This window comes from Echeneis naucrates, chromosome 22 (genome assembly GCF_900963305.1).
Source record: "Echeneis naucrates chromosome 22, fEcheNa1.1, whole genome shotgun sequence".
Taxonomy (NCBI): Eukaryota; Metazoa; Chordata; class Actinopteri; order Carangiformes; family Echeneidae; genus Echeneis; species Echeneis naucrates.
The window spans coordinates 18,491,356-18,510,968 of NC_042532.1; the positions used below are offsets into that span (position 1 = coordinate 18,491,356).

The window sequence follows — 19,613 nt, forward strand, 5'->3', positions numbered from 1 at the left end:
CTTCAACTCAGCCAATAAGAGATGGCGAAATAAGTGGGTTCGTTCTGTGGGCGTGGCCTAAGCTGCAGGGTGTAGCTCTTTATCTTTATATATATATTTGTTGTGAAGAGCTTTACTGCAGTCTCACGTAGGTGGAAATTTCCAGGGGAGGGGATGAAAGGCTTGTTTACATTGGACTGTTTGCCAGATTGTGTCCGACCAAAACAGATCCGATATCAGGTCGAGAGGAAAAAGGAAAACCATCTTCACATCTTTGAGGATGTAGTAAGAGCTGGTTATTCGGGGGCATCGCTATTAGTGGAGACACTGACCTAGAAAAACAAACAAACTGGGTTATTGCTTATCTATTAAAGTGTACATACGTTTTGATTAATATTTACATTGTTTTCAATTACTTTCTGATGAGTTATCATAACCCTGTGTGGCCAGTACTGAAGCATGTAGTTTATAATTCTGTGCCATCTTCAGTGTCTGTTCCTAGATTATTCTTTTATGTTAAGTCTTACAAATAATTAGATATATACACAATGTAATAAAGGAGAGCACATTTTTAAAATACACACAGAACATGCATGTGTTTTATAGACATAGATCTGGATAAGACCGCAATAATACATCCTCCGCTATTTGGATCGAAAACGTGAGAAGGTAGAAATGTGCACAAAGGTGTCCCGCCATGCAATGAAGAAAGATATTTAGCGCCATCAAGTGCTCAAAAAGATAGACTGCCAAGGTAAAAGGACATATCCTCGTGCAAGTTTTCAGTTTCTTCCTTTATGATAGACCCACAAGACTTTGTAGAGTATGCCAAAGCAAAATAATATTAAATATTATAGAGTACATGCTGAGAAAAACACTTTAGCAATTATCATTGTTGTAATAATCAACCAAACAGCGTCTGTCTCAGTTAATGATCACATTTTCATATCATAGCACAACGAATAAAAATATAATCAATAAGAATAAGATGTCCGTTTTAATCCTCCAGGCTGAAACTAATTCAGTCCAACAAAAGAGCCAATATGCAAAAACGAAGGCAACCGGGCTGTCGAAGTGTGTCGAGGAATCTCACGCTTCTTATCATCGCAAAAGTAATATTTATGATCATTGTTTACATGTCGACTCACAAACTGGATGTAGAGGTGTGTGTTGGTGGAAGGAGGAGGACTCAGGGAAAAATTTGCCCATGGCAGCAGAGAGTTTTGGCCTAGAAGACAAAATATAGGGCACAAACTCCCAAAGTCTGCTGTGATATCCCATGATTCCTTTCGAAAAGAATAGCTCCTAGTTATTTATCCAGCGGGCGCTGCTGCCGCACCGGTGGTAATTACAAAGCTAATCGTCGACTTGTGGTTTTTTCTGGGTTTTCCGTGTTTAATGGGATTTTATTTGGACGGCCTGTAGTGTTATTAAGCTCTGGTTTTTATTTCCCTTTTGACTGCAGGTGAGTAACACCCGAACATGACCGCTGCGGCTAAAAGCAGCTAGCAAGGCCACGGAGTGCGCGTTAGCTTCCCGAGCTAACTAGCTAGTTGACGTTGAACGTGGCCATTTTTCGACAGAGCAGGTTACCCCACCTGTCCTGTCTGCAATGTTAACAATCAGCTACGCTTTCTGTGTTTAAAATGAAGTATTGGAGCGAGTTTGACATGACCAGGATAACCCTGAAAGCTAAACCGCCCCCCCCCCTCGGTCTTCGTCTGAACGTCCTGTCTCTTCCATAGGTGTAAATATCAGGATGTCGTATCCGCCTCCGCTCAACCGCCAGCAGATTGGCATCCCACAGCTCCCCCCCAGGATCCCACCCCCCCAGTACGGGGGGTTTGCCACGACAGTCCCGCCAGGTACCGAGCACCATATTGACCACATCATCTGCAACAGCAGTGTGTTAGTGAAGCAGGCCTTCGGCGTGAGTTGTGTAAACACCACTTGAACCTTAGGATTCAGTACAAATCAGTGTTGCAACAACTCACATTGGCTCTTTGACAGTTGAAGGTTTGAAGGAAGGGGACCAAGCTGCTAGTTTGAAAAACTGCAACTGAAAAATTGCTCTCGATGCTTATAACCTTGGGCAATCACACATATGATGGCATCTTGTCATAACGTAACTTTATTCTTTTCTCTTTGCAGGTACTCCTATGATCCCAGTGCACATGGGTGTAGTGACGCCCACACCCACAGTGAGTTAGAGACAGGAGTTCCTACCTACTGCATGCCATTTGAAGCATAAGCTGTTCTGAATGATCTCCCTCAAATGTATATTTCTCACACATGAAGACTTCAGATCAAACCAAACCACTTTTCCATCCATTATTTGTTGCTGTGCATGGCCGAGAAATGTAGCTGCATTGTTGCTGTAAATACGACAAACATTTGAAACTCTAAAATGTAACTTTTTGCAGGTTCTTGTCCCAACCACAGTTGCTCTAACACAAAAGCCAATGACTCCAAAGAAGGAGGCTGGTGCCATCAGAGCCAAGGATGCAGATGACAGCAGTGGCCCCACAACTACTGTTTTTGTAGGAAACATCTCGGAAAAGGCATCTGACATGCTGGTCAGACAGCTTCTAGCGGTGAGTTGTCCGGAGATAACCTGAAATAATCCAGTCAATCAGAATTGCTGATGTGGTTTCATTTTGCAAATGCTCATTAATGAGCAATAATAGATAAACACATTAAAGCAGGAGAGAAATGCTGAGTACAGTTTGGGGAAATTGAAATCCTCACATTTTCTGAAAGGGGGGGGTAGCAGATTAGTACTTCACATCACAGGTTTTGATCATAGCTCAAATGCTGTTGCTCCAATTTTTAAACCACTTGTTAATTCTTTTCTCTCCTCTTTTCATATAGAAATGTGGTATTGTTCTAAGTTGGAAAAGAGTCCAAGGTGCCTCTGGGAAACTTCAAGGTAAAAAAAAAAAAAAGGGCTGCAGCATCAATTTCTAAATATATCAAATAATTTCATATATGTTTCATATATGATGAAACAGAAATGGAGTGTTTAAGAATAACAACCTGAAAACAGATTTAGATCCCGATGGAACTACAAATTAAAAGCATTAGATTTTGTTATTAATATTTGTGGAACTTGTGTTTTCTTCTGGAAGCTTTTGGGTTCTGTGAGTACAAGGAGCCCGAATCTACATTGCGAGCCCTCAGACTTCTGCACGAGTTACTTTTAGGTGATAAGAAGCTTTTGGTCAAGGTAGATGCCAAGACCAAGGCCCAGCTAGACGAGTGGAAGGCTAAGAAGAGGAGTGCCAATGGGGTACGCTGTTCATCTGTTGACGATAAATCAAATAATGTGATTACAGTGATAATGTTATTCATTTAGATTACTTTTTTTTTTTTTTGTTTGTTTGATCTGCCTATTCTTGTGGTTTGAACGTATAGGGAGCCAGTGGTGGGTCAAAGAATGGCGACGAAGATGAGGAGGAGGTTCTTGATGAAGAAACGTTGCGCCGGGATCAGGTCGTGAAGGGGGCAATTGACGTCCTAATTCGAGAGTATGCAAGTGAGCTTAATGCTCCCTCGCAGGATCCTGACAGTCAACCTCGCAACAAGAAGCGGAAAGAGAAGAAGGAGGAGGTAGTGTTTGCATGATGCAGATATAAACAAGACGCTTTCTTTTCTTGTGCTGTGATTTGTAGCTTAATTGTATGAACCAGAGTGTGCTTAGTGTGTTTGTTTCCTGTTTCTCTTTCCTTTGTGCAAGGAGGATATCAATGCTATGGAGATGGAAGATGACAAGAGGGACCTGATATCGAGAGAGATCAGCAAATTCCGGGATACACACAAGGTAATGTATCAAACTACAGTTAATTAGTTTGTAGAAATTCCTCAACATCAAATGGAGCTGCAGTTAATTCAATTTATGGAGGTAGTTCCTCCGTAGGACTGTTCTGTCACTGTTAAACATATCATGGAGGCAGTCAACACACAAATTTATTGTTCATATGCAAACCTGAAAAGGTATAGAAAGTAATTGGCGTTGATTCAAAGATTTTAGTTACGCTATTAAAGGCTCAAAGTATTCAAATACTACATCAACCTCAGGTGGCTTTATGGTGTCTGTCAGTATTTCCAAATTGGACTTGTTATTAGTATTCTGATTATTAATCGTAATTCTGATTTGAGACTAAAAGCTTTAGCACTATACACATTAAATTCATCACACAGAGTGCATGGACGCAATGTTAAATTCCATCTAAAGCTAATCTATTGATTAAACCCCACCAATATGGTAGAGTTCATTTGGTGACTAGAGCAAGATGAATCTCAGAATCTCAGCTTTGGAAAAAGTTGCGAGGATAGGATGTAAGTATGATCTTTCTTTTCTTCTTTACTCATCCTGGGCGCTCCCTTTTGGAGGGTTTGCAGAGGGGCAACTGGCTCTCAATTCACTTATATTGTTCTCATTCAGGAAACATTAGCAGATAGAAAACTGGAAAATGTCGTAAAAATGTTCTTGGAGTTTGACTGAAGAAAAGAAAAGCTCCTCAGTAAGCAAGCTGTCATTGCACGTAGTTGGGTTTATATGGCTGGGCAGCTCAGTGAACCCCTGCACTTCCTCAGAAGATGAATGATGTGTTTAAAGAACACACACACACTGAACACGCCTAACCACTGCAGTAGTTTTAACTGCAGTATTAATAAAGTAGGGAGCGCCCCTCCACAGCACTCTGTGGTCTGAAGATTAATGAGGTAAGTTCTTCTTGTGTTGTTATTGTTGTTTTTTTGTTTTTTTGTTTTTTTTCCAACTATCTCTTTTTCTTCCTTCTCCTGTGTCTCCACCCATCTACCCTTAGTTAGTGAATCAGAGAATCAGGGAAGACATTCTTGAGTTCAAGAGAAAAGGACAAAGCTGCAGGGTTTTGTAGCTGCTACACATGGGCAGGCAAAGAAATACACGGGAATCATTATTATAAACACAATGACTGCAACATATTCTTAAAACATAATTCCAAAACACTATGGACACTAGCTGCCATCAACAAAGATGAACAGCACACTGTCAATAAGACAGCGTTTACTAATGAAACTTACTTAGAATGGAAAATTTAAACGAGGTAAGTTGATGAGGAGACATTACAGCACAAGACAATAGAGTAGGATTTGTGTTAAACATTGCCCTTTAGAAATTATGAAAAAAATGCAGCAGGGGTTTATTACAAATACACATTTAGCTAAACCACATCATAGAGCATGTTAATGTAGAACAGACCTCTTTCATCATTTCATCCTTTTTATTTTTGTTTTATGGCTCGTCAGTTTTCAGACTCATATTTCCAACAGTCTTCTGAGTATTTCAAAGCAGTGATGATGAATTTCATTATCAGGCAGTTTTTAAATCATTCAGAAGACTGTTTGAACACTGAGTCTGACTCTGCTGAGGATATCTCACATCATTTATTGGGTTGGAGATGCCAGAGAGACACCAGGTGGCAGCCGTCAGGTAAGACTGCTTCACTAATTTCCTTGTGGCAAAATGGAATACAGTTTCTGATCTGTGTCAACCATGAATTTAGTTTTTATAGATGTTATTCATGTAAGTGAACTGTCAGATAAACTGATTCGTAGGTGTAATGTGGATGTTTTTCCGTGATTTTTGACTTCACACTTGACCTCCTTTTCCTCCCATGCGTAGACTGTAGGATGAGTAGGGGCAGAGAGGCGCTGAAACTGTAGTTCGTCGTTCTGTAAGTTGCACACCAGTAGCTTTAAAACAGTTTGTAGAAAACGCCATAAATTTTTATTTTATTTTATTTTTTTTATTTCTAAATCTAGTCGCAATGTGGACAAATGGTTTACTTTCCGCATTTATTAAAATTCACTGCAATTGGAAGATTCCCTGAATTCAGGGCTTATAGGGAAGTGTTCAGGTTATTCCGTACACAACAGAATCAGGGGACAAAGCTAAACGATGAAGGCTGTTTTATATACATTTTCTGCAGTATCCTCATTCATTAGATTTAAGAATGTAAAAAACATTGTCCTGCAGTATAATGCTGACTCTAATTTTGGTTCTGTCGCTCAGCTCTTTGCCAAGCTGCCACACCGCTGCAGTGGAGCACTTGCCTTGCAGTCTGGCACTGCTCCCCTGCATCTCAAATAACCATGTAGAAAACACATGGGAGCTGATTATGTAATTACTTAAGTGGGCCGTTTGCCATGTTAAGCAAAGGCTCGTTTTAATCCACTTGGCACCCACAGATAAGAGCAAACTGAGGCATTATTTAGAAGTGTATAGTTGGTGCTCAGTGAACCTGTTGACCCCATGTTTCAAAGGTGGCTTGGCCATAATTGTGTTTGTAGCATTAGAAGCCCCAATTCTAACAAAATCCTTGAAATCCAGGGACCATGTAAAGCTGACTGCGTAATCCTTAGTTACTATGTGACATATCTCTGCAGTGTGAGTTGGTCACTAACATATATACATATGGCGGTGCTGTGGTATAACCTGCCTAAACCATGTTAGACTTGCATTTTAACATAGAGTATCTGTCACATCCGGTCCGGTCCATCACTTCTCCGCTTCTGCCAGAGTGCACATTGATTTGGAAGTGGGCGGATGTGCGTTTTGACCAATACCTATTTGCCTACAGCTGAATATTTATTGGAATGGCCTCTTATTACATCAGAGCATAATCTCAGATCCCTCAGAGAATATAGTAGCTGCAGAGGACAAGTCGACCTGTTACATATGTGGAGGGAAAAAAAGAAATTCAGTGCTAGATGTGTGATAAAGGGTGTGTGCAGAATGCTGCAACAGGAACAGGGTTAGGGAACAGGAACATGAAGTGATCTCTGTCATAGACATGGATGTAAGAAAAACACAAAGTAACTTTTAAGGTTAAAAAGTGCAGATAAAACACCAGAAACATTTACTGGTGGATGGTCAGAACTTCGACTCCTGCTTCATAAGCACAAATTACCTTAATTCTGTTGGTGTCTTTCAAGAATGAACTGCAATTTATGGTTTTATGTAAGTGTGTCATGAATTGAGCAGTATCCATATTAAACCTGCTCATGCAGTGGACCGCTCTTCCTGGAGGAAACATCAGGGCTAAGAGGACTTCCTCTCTCGCAGAAGCCAGCCTCTCCAAGGCAATGAGTCATGGCAGTATGTGAGCATGTCTGGCCCCGGGAGTCTTGACCAATTTTCAGTATCATGTGCTGTTAAACTGTTTATATTTATGTATTATAAGTATGATGGCCTTGTGTTTTGTGTCTAGTAACACACTCTCCCCCTTTCTTCCTGTTGGGCTCCTGCAGAAGCTGGAGGAGGAAAAAGGAAAGAAAGAGAAGGAGCGGCTGGAGCTGGAGAGGGAAAGGAGAGAGAGGGACAAAGAGCGGGAGCGCGAGAGGGAGCGCCGCGACCGCGAGAAAGAGAAGGAAAGGGAGAGAGAGAGGGACAAGGAGCGGGAAAGAGACCGTGACCGTGACCGTGACCGCGAGCGTGAGAGAGATCGTGAACGGGAGAGGACGAAGGAGCGGGAGCGGGAGAGAGAGAGAGAGCGGGAGCGGAGTCGAGACGTCAGTGAAGATCGGAGCAGATCGAGGTCAGTGAAAGCCCAAGAATGGGACTATGACTCATTTTACTCATTTACTCTTATTTGCACTGTACAGGTCAGTGTTTTTATTCTATCAGACCAATTACACACAAGTCTTAACAGATAACATTTTAAAGGACAATGCTTTTTGTTTAGTTTTTTTTACCTATTGGGCTCTTTCTGTCAGGGAATCATTATTGGTATGTTAATAAGAAGACTATCAGATTTTCATATCGCTTCATTATTCATTTAAACTGAAGGACAAATTAGAGACAGCAGGCATAGAAATGAATAGCTCGAATTATATTTTTTTGGCATGTTGTAAGTTGCCTTTCTTCTCATTTTAACTTGGATCATCTATTTGAATGAGACTAAGCAGAAATGTGTCCTGTACAGAGAGAGAGCTCGTGAAGATAAGAAACGAGATCGTGAAGATGATGAGGAGGACATCTACGAACGGAGGAGACTTGAGAGGAGGCTGCGAGACAAGGAGGCAGCTTATCAGGAAGTACATATGTTTAAATATTTGCTCATATAGAAATAAAGTGTCAGTTTAATTGAATAAATGTCTGACTCTTTTTCTTTGTCTTTGTAAAGCGCCTTAAAAATTGGGAGATCCGTGAGAGAAAAAAATCTCGGGACTACAGCAAAGAAACGGAGCGGGAAGATGAGAGGCGCCGTGAAATGGTACACAAATGATGAAAACAACCGATTGAACTCTTAGGAAATAGTTAAGGCTATTGGTTTTAGACAGCTCTTGTTAGATTTTCTGGATGGATATAATAAATTGTTCACTCTGTTAATCTCAGATGAAAGAAGCCAAGAGACTGAAAGAATTCCTTGAGGATTATGACGATGACAGAGATGATCCAAAATACTACCGGTAACCCTCTTTATGTACATTAAAGAGAGCGGGACAAACTTTTCAGTTTTTGAGATTCATTCACTCATATTAATTGCCATTGTCAGGGGAAGCGCTTTGCAGAAGCGGCTCCGTGACCGAGAAAAGGAGACAGAGCTGGATGAGCGAGACCGGAAGAGAGAGAAAGAGGAGCTGGAGGAAATCAGACAGAGGCTTCTAGCAGAAGGTCACCCAGACCCTGATGCTGAGCTGCAGAGGGTGAGTCCAGTTGCGACCTTCGTTTATCTCTTATGGGAAAAAAAAAAAAAAATCTGTCACATAACCATAATGTTTAGTGCAACTATAACTACAATTCAGTGACACATGCGTGAGAAGTGAAGTCATTTTTCATGAGTAATCTGTAACTCTTTAGATGGAGGAGGAGGCAGAGCGCAGACGACAGCCCCCTCTGAAACTGGAACCTGAGGAAGATGTGAACCAGGAGAAGGTTCACAGGGATCGGGATCGGGACCGGGACCGGGACCGGGAGAAGAGAGGGTCTGTAAGACCAGTGGAATTAGCACCTCGAGGCCCCCAGCAGCATTCAGATGACGATGTGGAGGAAGGAGAAGAGGACGACTACCATGATGGAGAGGACTCAGAAGAGGCCAAGCCTCAGCTGAAACCCATCATGAGACCAATCACTACTGCTCCTTCAGTGTCCTCTGCCAGTGGGAATGTGACTCCAAATACACCCGGCAACGAATCTCCCTGTGGGATCATCATTCCTGGAGAGAACACTCCTGAGGTCCAACCTCCAGAGGAGCATCGGCCCAAGATAGGTCTCAGTCTCAAACTGGGTGAGTACAATAACAGAGTGCACTGACACGGAGCAGATCTATTTCTTCAGCGCTTCAGATTTGGGCCAGAGTAACTTATTACCTGCTATTTCTCTTCCAGGTGCCACCAACAGTCCAAGTCAGCTCAGTGTAGGGAAGAGAAAGAAGCTGGCGAACGTGGAAAGTGTTTTCAACAAGTTTGATGACGAGGAGGCCGATGAGCAGCCTCGCAAGAGGAAACTGGTTCCGCTGGACTACGGTGATGACGACAAGAGTCTGGGGCTGGATGGTGCTGAGATTTCAGGAGCCAAAGGCAGCATCAACACGGAGGAGAAACGCAAGCACATAAAGAGCCTCATTGAGAAGATCCCCACTGCCAGGCCTGAGCTGTTCTCCTACCCTCTGGACTGGACGATGGTTGATTCGGTAATAAGTTTGAATTTGAGGCTTTTTTTAATTGTTAATATGTAGTTCTATTTGAAAGGTACAGGAAAGTAATGAATATTTCTGTCCACCAGCTCCATTCATTGTTTTTGGTATTTATTGTCTTATTTGATGTCACTGTGTAATCAGTAACGGGTTATTAAATCATGGTAATTTTGTTGCTGCAGACTCTGATGGATCGGCGCATCAGACCGTGGATTAACAAGAAGATTATCGAATATATTGGCGAAGAGGAGCCCACTCTTGTTGATTTTGTCTGTTCAAAGGTTTGTGATAGTTCCATGAGACTGTGAATAGAAACGTTATTGGACAAACTATTCCAGTTCCTTTTAATAAAATCAAATTTAAAAAAAAAAATTATTCACTGTGATGCTTTTTTTTTCTTTTCTTTTCTCTGTAGGTTATGGCACATAGCACCCCTCAGGGTATTCTTGATGATGTTGCTATGGTAAGTTGAAATTGGTTCTGGATACCAAACCTAAGTCTGTTTGAACTTGCTTAATTATTGGTTATTTTTCCAACTGATGTGATTAGTTGTTCACACTAATGTCAAATTACATATTCCCTCCAGGTATATTTAGTTCATAATAAAAGAGACATACCCTGCATGTTCAGAATAAATTCTTTGTTTTGATCCATTGGCATTTTTCTTTTAGTGACTATTAACATTATAGCTGCCTGGTTCTGGTGTTGGTCTGTCTGTGTGGTATTCATTCAGTCCACCACTTTAGTCCAGACTGAATTCTATTCAATGGACTGCCATTCCATGAATCTTTAATAGTCTTGGTGAACTGTTGCGTTTTCCTCATGGCCACCATGAAGTTCAAGCTGGTGAACATGGTTACCATATCACCTGCGTAACATTCCTAAGCGTCATCATTTTGAATGTGTTACGTTGTGTTATGTTAAAGTTCAAGCCTTTAATTCCTGTAAATCTCCTGCGACTAAAATAATTTATGTAGATATATTTAGTTTTATATATATATATATATATATATATATATATATATATATATATATATATACACACACTTTGTCTAATAATCCTCTTTGTTTTTAGGTTCTTGATGAAGAGGCAGAAGTATTCATAGTAAAAATGTGGAGGCTGTTGATATATGAAACAGAAGCCAAGAAGATCGGACTGGTGAAATAAAGACCACATGTCGCTGACTGACTTCCTTAGCTCACAGCTCTGCTGCCTGCAGTTTCCTGGTCCAGCAGACTGTAAAAAATGTGCCCATACACCCTCCATTCCTTCAGCAAGGAGCTGCTGCCTGTGTGTGTGTGTGTGTGTGTGTGTGTGTGTGTGTGTGTGTGTGTGTGTGTGTGTGTGTGTGTGTGTGTGTGTGTGTGTGTGTGTGTGTGTGTGTGTGTGTGTGTGTGTGTGTGTGTGTGTGTGTGTGTGTGTGTGTGTGTGTGTGTGTGTGTGTGTGTGTGTGTGTGTGTGTGTGTGTGTGCATTCATTTGGATGGGCAAGTCTGAGCTGTAAACAGAGAGTTTGCACAAACACACTGCATGATAAAACTTTGGTTGTGTTTTTGTTTTGTTTTTTTTAATTGAGGCAAAAGACTTTTCACTCATCTGTTTCTGCAATAAGTTGGACACATTTGACTTTGATTTACTGTTGTTGCGTCAAGGCTCTGCTCCATTGTGTGAACTAATAAATATGCTTTTTTTTTTTTTTTTTTTTTTTTTTTAATAAAGCATTGTCCGTCCTTAATATGCTGACAAGCTGTTTCACTTTATCTGGTTTTTAATGCAGTTTTGGAAAGTACGCTGAGCATATGAACACACATCATACCTTCCTAAGTTTATTTTAAAGCACAGCTTCTGTTTTTGACTGGCTTCAAAGTATTTCATCTATGTCATGGGAACAGTTTGCATGATTAAGATTTTTGTTACAATATGAAACTATATTTAGTTAAATATTGAACTCAAACAACGACTAATCATCAGCTGTTTTTGGCTTTAATTATAGCATGTCGATAATGCAGTTAATTGAATTTGCTGGTCAATGGGGGAAACATTTAGAGGAGGAAAGTATATTTAGTTGTCTGCATTTGTTCACCTAGTTTAGCCACCACAGGGTGTCAACATTGCATGAGATGGATGCAGTTATAGTCTGCAGCTTAAAAATTTTATTGCTTCAGTGCAAATACGTGAAAATACCAAAAATAAAAATAAATGGAACTCAAATGGTTATTTCTGAAATAAAATTTGAAGGTAATTTTGTTAAATTATAACCACATAAACTTAAAATCAGTAACATCTGACCCAGTTAAATTTAAATATGCTTTAAAGGTAAAATCTTTAAAATGTTGTTCATTAAAATATGAATATATATTATTAAGGATTCGACGTCAAATAAAACTTTCCTCCAACGATCCTCACGAAGACGTGGCAGCAGGCTGAGCCGGTGACCTTTGACCCGGAAGCATTCACTCATCGGCACTAAACAAGAGGATGCTTCGTTAGCTGCTTTGCTAGCTGCCTGCCGAGTCGGGAATATTATGTCTGACAGCTGACTGTCGACGAAACGATGCGGGCGGACGGTCGCGTTCCAGGTGACGGTTAGAGCTTCAGGGGTTCGTCGTTCGTGAGATTTGAGAGCCGGGTAATCACCGGAGCTAGTTAGCTTAGCGTTGCTAACGCTACCGGAGGCCGGAGGCTGCATCGGCTGTGTTTAGTTAACGTGGATGTTTGGCGGTGGGCTGAGCTGAGCTGAGCTGAGCTGAGCTACAAGTCGTTAACCAACGTCCACTGTCCGCGGAATGCTGGATAACTTTAACTAGCACCAACACAAGTTCGTGTTAAAAGTGTAGCTGGACGTTAGCTGGTTATTAGCCCCCAGAGAAAAGAGCAGCCATGGACGATTTTAGCTCGATCAGTCTGTTTTCTCTTGCGATGCTGGTGGGATGTTATGTGGCCGGGACCATACCTTTGGCAGTCAACTTTTCAGAGGTGAGTTTTGGCTGAGCTTTGTCTAAGGGTTTCCTCACAGCCCTCTGCAAATCGAGATAACTTTCTCCAAAGCTGCTTCCCCATTTTAAAGAAGTAAAAGTTCATAAGTCGCAGTGATCAGAAGTGTTGATTGTATCATGAACAGTGAAGTGTTATCAGCAGACAGCTTTGTTTGGGATAATGATACTGTCTCGTGTTGAAGATTTGTGTGTGGCCTCTTTGCCTCTCCAGGAAAGGCTGAAGCTGATCACTGTGCTGGGAGCAGGGCTTCTCTGTGGGACTGCCCTGGCTGTTATTATTCCTGAAGGGGTCCACGCACTGTATGAGGAAATCCTTGAAGGTGAAGTTCAGCAAAGAATGTGCAGTATTTTTTTTTTTTTTTTTTTTAAGAGTAATACGTCTATTATCTAGCACAAATAGAGGAAGGACCATTTTAGTGTCTCCAGTCTTTACAGTTGCTGTTTTCTGGCTTCTTTTTGTGTGTAAAACTGTTATTTAAATCTGCAGACTAGATGGTTCTGTAAAAACTCCACCTACTTACAAGTTGCAGGCAAAAAAAAAGTCTGAGGAGGTTCAAACATTGTCAGCAGCGTTGCTGGACGTCATTGTTTTGTTTTTTCGCAGCATGGCCCAAAATGTCTTCAAACTGCCCTTTGTTGCCTGATCAGTAGTCCAGAATAACATAAAAAGATAATACAGTTTCCACACAACGACACACAGAAGAAAATCCTCACACTGAAGACACCTGTACTAGACGACATTTGGTTTTACGACTCAATTCTAATATTTGCTCTTTCATTTTCTTGGTTGATTAGCTAATAAACAGCTGTGCTCTCATTTCAGTTTTTATCAACCATATTGCACCTTGATCATCAACAGGTACTATTGGTTCCATGTATCAAAAACAAAGACAATAAAAATTAATAAAAAAAAAACAGCAGCAGATCAGTTGATCAAGTTACTGTGTCTGGGTTTCAGTTTCGAAGCCTACAGATCAGTAGGTGTCAGCCTGTTCAGTTACTCGACACGTTAAAAAGAGTAAGTACACAGATCGTGTAGCGACTGAATTACTTTCGATGACTTTCCTGGTGTATGTGCCATAAAAGAACACGTTTTTTGATTGCCACAGACTAGAGAGACACTGGAACGAAATTAAAAATGTGGCATATGCCCTGACTGAGCATTTTATTAGGAAAACCTTAATTGTCATGAAAATATCTAACCCTCTAATCATGTTGGAGCAGTTCAGTGCAAAAAATGCTGCAGATGCAGTTCAGATCCTGAGAATGCGAATCTCCAAAGAAATGTGACGCAATTATGTCAGTGTGGGTCTTAAAGATGTTACAACATCTTGTGGAATCCATCAGAGACTGAATCCAGAAAAGGGAACCTATACCTGGTGTCACTAACACAGTGCATGGTTAGTGTAGGCATATTATATAAATATTGCAATGTGTACATTTTGACAGTGTGAATCCTATTTAAACAGAGCAAAGTTCTGTGAGAGGCAAAGGGAAACCAGTTGACTTTTTTTTTTTTTTGTTTTGTTTGTTTTTTCCCCTCTTACGTAACACACATAAGAGTGAAGCACAGATTGTGAAGCTGCCTGGTGGCCTCTGTGTTCAGCAGTGTCACAAATCAGAATTTGATATCAATACATTGAATAATTTGTGCCATTTAACAGTTTATCTGTCTCTGCTCCCGTCTGACCAGGTGGACACCACAGTCACGGCCAGGTTGGTGTTCCAGAGGTGTCCGACCCAAAGGTTGAAGCAGAAGTTGTTGGTGGGAAACATGAACACAGTCATGAACAGCTTCATGCCTGTATAGGAGTGTCTCTCGTCCTGGGCTTCGTCTTTATGCTGCTGGTGGACCAGATTGGCAGTTCTCACGTCCACAACACTGATGGTAATACAAAGAATAAAACACAAAAAGGGCTTGTTACTTGTGACTTCACAGTATGCAGCTCTTAAATGTCTTGGTGGAAGCAGCAGTTTATATTTTAATAGCCTCCAGAAGACAATTATGTTGTTGAATTACACCCACAACACCCACACATGGCTTAACTGCAAATTTGCCAGAACCAGTTCAGTGCTTGTATTTGAGCAGCTAATAAAGCCTGCCTACACATCATACCACAGTTCTTACATTGTGTGGAGAAGCTGATCTGTATCAACATTAGATCAGAAAATTGGTCTTTTCAAAATAGTTAACTCACGGGTTGTTTTTGTCTGTTTTTAGATCCAGAGTCAGCGAGAGTCGCCTCCTCAAAAATCACCACCACCCTGGGTCTTGTGGTCCATGCTGCTGGTAATTCTGGGTCCATTCACAATTGATATTAAAATCGATGCAAATCTCAACACTAGTGCTGAGATGCTGCCCACGCTAATTTACTCCCACGAACTGCAGTTTTGATCCAACAAATGTTTGCTGTCTAAGTTTTTACAGAGATTTTGTACTGTTTCTGAGAAACCTCGTGTGTTTTGCTCTACTACAGTCTTTGTTTATGTTTGTCATTTGTCCTTGTCTCCAGCTGATGGAGTGGCACTTGGAGCTGCTGCCTCTACCTCTCAGACCAGCGTTCAGCTCATTGTCTTTGTAGCTATTATGCTGCACAAGGTAATAATGCTTCATATAACATGCAGACAAATGAAACCTGTGCAAGACCAATGAAGCCAAGAAGGAATACCAAATATCTGTTATGCCATAACATCCATCTAATTTGATTAGTTATCCAAACATTTTTGAGGATTAGACTTTAGAATGTCATATTTAGGAATTTTTGATGGTCACCTTTCTGACATCATGAGAAAACTAATTGGACTAATCTGCAGATTGATCAGTAATCAAAATGATTCTTATTTGCAGTACATTATTAATGAAAGTCTGCTGCTGTGTCATCTACAGGCCCCAGCAGCGTTCGGCCTGGTGTCTTTCCTGATGCATGCTGGTCTCGAGCGAAACCGCATCCGCAAGCATCTCCTGGTCTTTGCTTTAGCAGCTCCTGTCCTCTCCATGCTCACATTTCTAGGCCTCAGTCAGGTAAATGCAACAGTAAATTTAAAAAAAGAAACTGCATTGTTTGAACTGGCTTTTTGAGTTGGCCTACTTACAAAATCAATAGTATATAATATTGTTTAATATTTGTTTCCCTAAATGTTTCTCTCTTTAAGGTTCGATTCGTTAGGTACTTTTTTCAGAACGGCCATGTACAGTTCTTATTGAAGCTAGAGGAGTCTTTGTTGACTGTCGTGTCCTAATGTTTACTTTGATAATTGCCTGCCTGAGGAAAACTACCTGTCATCTTAGACAATGAAAATTTATCTTTCTGTTTAAACTAAAGTTGTGGAATCTTTGAAAACCAGCAAGACTTCAGACAAGATTCGATTGCATTAGCTATGAATAAGAGAAATGGTGCAAAGCTTTTGTTCCATCTAAGACGTGTCTTTGTGAGACTATTTATCCAAACATTTTGCTTCACTTTTTACATTTTTTCATTTTACCTCCAGAGCAGCAAAGAGGCGCTGTCAGACGTCAACGCCACAGGTGTTGCCATGCTCTTCTCTGCCGGCACCTTCCTCTACGTGGCCACCGTCCACGTCCTCCCTGAGGTGGGAGGCGGCGGCCACAGCCATGCTCCTGCTGGGGGGAACGGAGGGAAAGGACTGAGCAAGGTGGAGGTGGGAGCTCTGGTGCTGGGCTGCCTCATTCCTCTGGTGCTGTCTGTCGGTCACCAACATTAGACCCACAGCTCAGGACGGATTTAAGACGGGTGTACAGGAACAGAGACTTCAATCATTGTGGATTTAAATGTCTTAGGCCTCCTGGACCAGGCTGATGCTCGCTGCAGGGACATCTATTGACCCAAAATAGAAGATGAAACGGGGACTGAATAATGAGTTGTTGCAGTGATGACAAAGGCACACAACAATGTTTTTTCCCTCCTGACACTGATGACGAAACATCGTACAGCTACTGTGTGTTGGTTTTTTTTTTTGCCACCAGATATATTGATCCTGTTCTGAGAGGCTAGAGGACAGTTAGCTCAGCTTGTTTAGATCGCTGTGGAGTTCAGTGTTGCATTGTTGTGCTTGTCCAAAGTCAAAGAACCCCAATTTCACCACAGTGATGTTTCGGTTGATGACGGATGCACAGTGAGATTTCAGTAGTCTTGATCAAGCGTGTGATGTTGAAAAAGGAACCTTTTTTTAAAAATATATAATTGTACAGATCTCTTAGCAACAACCTAGACTGGTTTGAACAAATTTTCAAGTGCCATATTAGCCAGTTTGAAGCCGGCCCCTGAGGAGACGGCGAAGTAAGGACATAACAGTTTGTAGAAGACGTGTCTTTCTCAGTTTTCATAGCAGCCAACGGTGAGACAGGAGGAGAGCTCATTAACCAGCCCAACAAAGGGGTGGTGGTTTATGCTTTCCATCAACCAACCCATGTTTTCCCTCTGTGAATAATCAGCCTGAGGAGAGGCCAAATTATAATGCAGTGTGTTTTTCTATAAAACCTCATGCTTAAGTTTACGGTCCACTCAGCTAAAACCGCAGCTCTGCGTGAAGACGGGATGCAGCCGGCTTCCCTGCCACACATCTATTTTACCGGATTAGTTTCTGGCTGTGATCATTTCTGTTCTGTTTTACCTGGAGAGTAATTATAGAGATTGCAGGGTTGTAGATTTTGTCTTAAGTGACTATAGAGTGTTAATAAGCTTATTTAGAGGTGGGCGGCCTTTTCAGCTGATCTGAATGGATGGAGTTTTTAAATGGACGGACGGACCATTAGCTCAGGAGGACGGACACATTACAGGTTTTGTGGGAATTTTGAACAAATTTGTTATCTTTCTTCTTCTTCTTCTTCTTCTTCTTCTTCTTTTTTTTTTTTATTAAGTTTGCTCCTCATTAATTAATTAATTAATTATACCTGAGCAATAAATGTAGAAAAAAGGTTAAGTCAGGAGAGCAGCAGCGTCTGAAATGGATTCAGAGGATCTACTACTGATGTGATTGACATATCAAACTCTGTCAGATAGATGCTCTTAAACGCAGCCTTGCCTGACCTCGACGTCTCTGCTCCATTAGACCATGAATGGTGGATGCATTAGAGTCTGAGTGGGCTGCTCCTTCTATCAGGACACATGGATATTGTGAGTGTTTGTGTATCACTGTGCCCACTCCCAGCAGCACTCACGTGTTTGTATATGTATGTTGTACAGACAAACGTCTCTTCCACAATCACTACGGATGGAACTGCTTACTTCACAGTTACACTTTTATTTTTAAATTTTGTCTTGGACATGGACAGATTGTTATTTTCAGCTCACACAGTCTGAGGATTCTTTGTTGCATCTTAACAGTTTTACACGTTTAATTCCAGCTTCTGCGACAAGAAGAAACTCCCTGAGATGTTTTAGCTGCTCTCGGTCACTGAGATACAGCTGAGATACAGCTGGGGGGGTCAAATGTGACCAACAGCTGCATGACTGTTTTGTTTTTGTTTTGTTGTTTTTTTTGTTTCATGGGATGCTGTGTATGTAATACAAAAGGGAAAAACACACCATTGTGTTGCTTCATGCTCAGACAGGTTTGCCGACGGCCCCATTATGTGCAATTTCATTTTAATATCAACATGTTACAGACTAGATTAGACTGGTTTCTACAGGTTTGCCATCATCATGAAAACAAAATATTTTTTTGATTCATACATTGTTTTATGTGTTTAAAACAAAAATAATAATAATTTTATCATTTTCCACAATAATCTCACTGGATATTTTGAAGAGGGAGTATGAAATGTCCAGGTCACTGTCGGAGGTCTGAGAAAGCTGGAAACTCACATTTCAGAGCTGGAGCCATCAAAACTTTACTTGAAAAAATAATTCAAAAATTACTTGATTAGTAAAAATAGTTGCTGATGCTGAATATAAAGCCCCTGAAAACTTGGTCTTAGATCTTCAAGAGCTCTCTATAAGAGCAAACCTTTGTGACTAAATGGTCAAAGGTCAAATGGTCCTGAGAGAGAGAGAAAAAAAAAAAAACAACAACACAGATCATGTCAAATAAACCTCAGTTTACCATCAGGGCAGTTTGAGACAGAAACAAAAAGTGAATTCATTTTGGCCACAGGAAGGTGACGGAGCGACAGAGTAAATTAGTTTTGAACTGTTCAACATGATACACGTACATGATGTACGTCACTGCAGCCAGGTGAGAGGTTTAACTACTGGAGTTAAACCGGCTGTTAAACTACTGTAGGACTAAACTTAGAGAGAAAGACAGAAAATAAATAGTTTCAACACGACGAAGCAAAAAAAGCTCAAAGTTCTGGTTTTAAACAGGGTTTGTACAGTTCATTTATAATGTTTCCTGACATGTGAATGTTTGGCTTCCTGATGCAGTCCATAGAATTTAAATACTGCTCTTCAAATGAAAGAGCTGGAAACTGGATGAGAGTTTTGGCCCATCATCATTAAATCCACAATAGTCTGAATATTTTAAAATGCAGAAATGTGTCGATGGCTCCTACATGTATGTAAATAATAAAAATGGCCGCTGGACGCTGTTGAACCTCAGAGGGCTAAACGGGTGACGGCACATCGTGGGGCTGTTTGAGGATCAGGGTCAGGGTAGGCGTGTCTTTATCTTTGTTTTTATTTTCTGTCATTCCAGAATGGGTCTGCCTTATTTCCATATTTCTGATTGTGAAAATTGGTTGTAAAGCAACATGTTTTATGATGACTAAATTAAAGGGTTTTTTTAACAGGTGAAAATGTCTCGCTACATTAATAATTGTCTGTTTTGGTATTTTTTTAACAGGAGGAACTGAGTCTGAACACCATTATTTGAAATGTTTTAATGCACTTTTTGTTCTGATCTAAGTATAGAATTTAAGAACAGGATGTTGGATGCGAACAGTGTTTCTCTGAGGCTGAGCTGTCGATATCTTTATAATCTGCTGTCCATCCCC

General features: G+C 40.9%; 2 protein-coding genes across 5 annotated transcripts; both read left to right on the plus strand.

Moving 5' to 3' along the window:
• The first annotated feature begins 1,278 nt into the window (after positions 1–1,278).
• On the plus strand, positions 1,279–11,358 carry rbm25a (RNA binding motif protein 25a). Of its 2 annotated transcripts, none has more exons than XM_029493387.1 (18): positions 1,279–1,444; positions 1,725–1,844; positions 2,131–2,180; positions 2,403–2,573; positions 2,851–2,908; positions 3,108–3,268; positions 3,394–3,588; positions 3,716–3,799; positions 7,276–7,562; positions 7,950–8,061; positions 8,151–8,240; positions 8,363–8,436; positions 8,523–8,673; positions 8,828–9,254; positions 9,355–9,659; positions 9,845–9,943; positions 10,078–10,125; positions 10,738–11,358. In XM_029493387.1, the coding sequence occupies exons 2-18, from the start codon at positions 1,739–1,741 to the stop codon at positions 10,828–10,830; spliced, it is 2,511 nt and encodes an 836-aa protein (XP_029349247.1). In that variant the 5' UTR covers positions 1,279–1,444; positions 1,725–1,738; the 3' UTR covers positions 10,831–11,358. The 2 variants fall into 2 exon arrangements, with proteins under 2 accessions (XP_029349247.1, XP_029349248.1); XM_029493388.1 differs by having other exon boundaries at positions 3,719–3,799.
• Positions 11,359–12,123: 765 nt separating this feature from the next.
• Positions 12,124–18,727, plus strand: slc39a9 (solute carrier family 39 member 9). 3 transcript variants are annotated; one of them, XM_029493546.1, is made up of 7 exons: positions 12,124–12,638; positions 12,870–12,978; positions 14,352–14,546; positions 14,880–14,948; positions 15,172–15,257; positions 15,546–15,680; positions 16,148–18,727. In XM_029493546.1, exons 1-7 carry the CDS (start codon positions 12,543–12,545, stop codon positions 16,379–16,381), a joined length of 924 nt encoding a protein of 307 aa, XP_029349406.1. In that variant the 5' UTR covers positions 12,124–12,542; the 3' UTR covers positions 16,382–18,727. The 3 variants fall into 3 exon arrangements, with proteins under 3 accessions (XP_029349406.1, XP_029349407.1, XP_029349408.1); XM_029493547.1 differs by lacking the exon at positions 14,880–14,948; XM_029493548.1 differs by lacking the exon at positions 14,352–14,546.
• The last annotated feature ends 886 nt before the right edge of the window (positions 18,728–19,613 follow it).